At 46.7% G+C, this 1049-nt stretch overlaps 1 protein-coding gene across 1 annotated transcript in view; it reads left to right on the top strand.

Moving 5' to 3' along the window:
• Positions 1-35: 35 nt before the first annotated feature.
• The window catches only part of LOC101847685 (tRNA (guanine-N(7)-)-methyltransferase non-catalytic subunit wuho), a gene marked incomplete at both ends in the record, with an annotated part of 2815 nt that continues 1801 nt past the window's right edge, over positions 36-1049 (top strand). Inside the window, 1 exon segment of the mRNA XM_013087653.1 lies at positions 36-129. Coding sequence (XP_012943107.1) covers positions 36-129 — 94 coding nt within the window.

Raw genomic sequence — 1049 nt, 5'->3', positions numbered from 1 at the left:
CCCCCCATCCCCCTCCCCCACCCCCACACACACAGGACTGCACCGTAAGACTGTGGTCACTACAAGGGAAACAACTGCTGACTCACAATGTCCTCACTGACCTGCCCAGCTGTGACGTCATACAAGATGGTATATGGTTGTTGTTGTTGTTGTTGTTGTTGTCGTTGTTGTGTGGGTGGTTGGCGAGTGGTCACTACAAGGGAAACAACTCCTGACTCACAATGTCCTGACTGACCTACCCTGTTTTTGATGTCACGCCAGATGGTATGTTGCTGTTGTTGTTGTTGTCGTTGTTGTTGTTGTCGTTGTCGTTGTTGTTGTTGTTTTTGTTGTTGTTGTTGTTGTCGTTGTTGTTGTTGTATCCATCCATCCATCCATCCATCCATCCGTCCATCCAACCCTTTTTTGTGTATGTTACTCTCTTGTAATACACCTGTTCTTCTGCACTTATATGACCTTATTGTGTTTCAAGTGCCGTAAAACTCTACTACTTCAACTTTTAAAAGAAGCTCTTACATCTTACAAACACGAAACAAGAACAAGCACTAACGCGCAATGGGAACCGGTCATGATCATCTCGCCTTCAGGCCGCGCACAATGTGGTTAGGACAAGGGAGGTAAGCAAGTTTTTCCAACACTCGATCAATACGGCACAGACTGGCTGGTGTATCGGGCCTTTCTTTGAGTGTCTGCGGGATCGTGGTGGGGTTTGTGTGTGTGTTTATTGTTACCTTTGTTTGTTTGTTTGTGTGTGTGTGTGTGTGTGTGTGTGCGTCTACTTCACCTGTGTTTGTTTGTGTTTTTACTGTACGTGTGTTTTGTTTGTTTGTCATTTTCAAGACTTGTGTGGCCCATTAGTAGGGGGAATGTCAAGGTACTGTTGGTCTCTGTCTGCCTCTTTCTCTCTTTCTCCTTTTCTGTCTCTGTCTATCTGTTTCTCTCTCTCTCTCTCGCCCCCTCTCTCTCTCTCTCTCTCTCTCTCCCCCCCTCTCCCTCCCCCCTCCCCTCACTCATCTGTATTCATTCATCTATCTCCCCCCAGACCCGAA

Source organism: Aplysia californica, unplaced genomic scaffold, assembly GCF_000002075.1.
Source record: "Aplysia californica isolate F4 #8 unplaced genomic scaffold, AplCal3.0 scaffold00617, whole genome shotgun sequence".
In the NCBI taxonomy this organism is placed as follows: Eukaryota; Metazoa; Mollusca; class Gastropoda; order Aplysiida; family Aplysiidae; genus Aplysia; species Aplysia californica.
The sequence above is the reverse complement of the archived record's forward strand: the minus strand, read 5'-3'. Positions and strand labels throughout refer to the sequence as shown.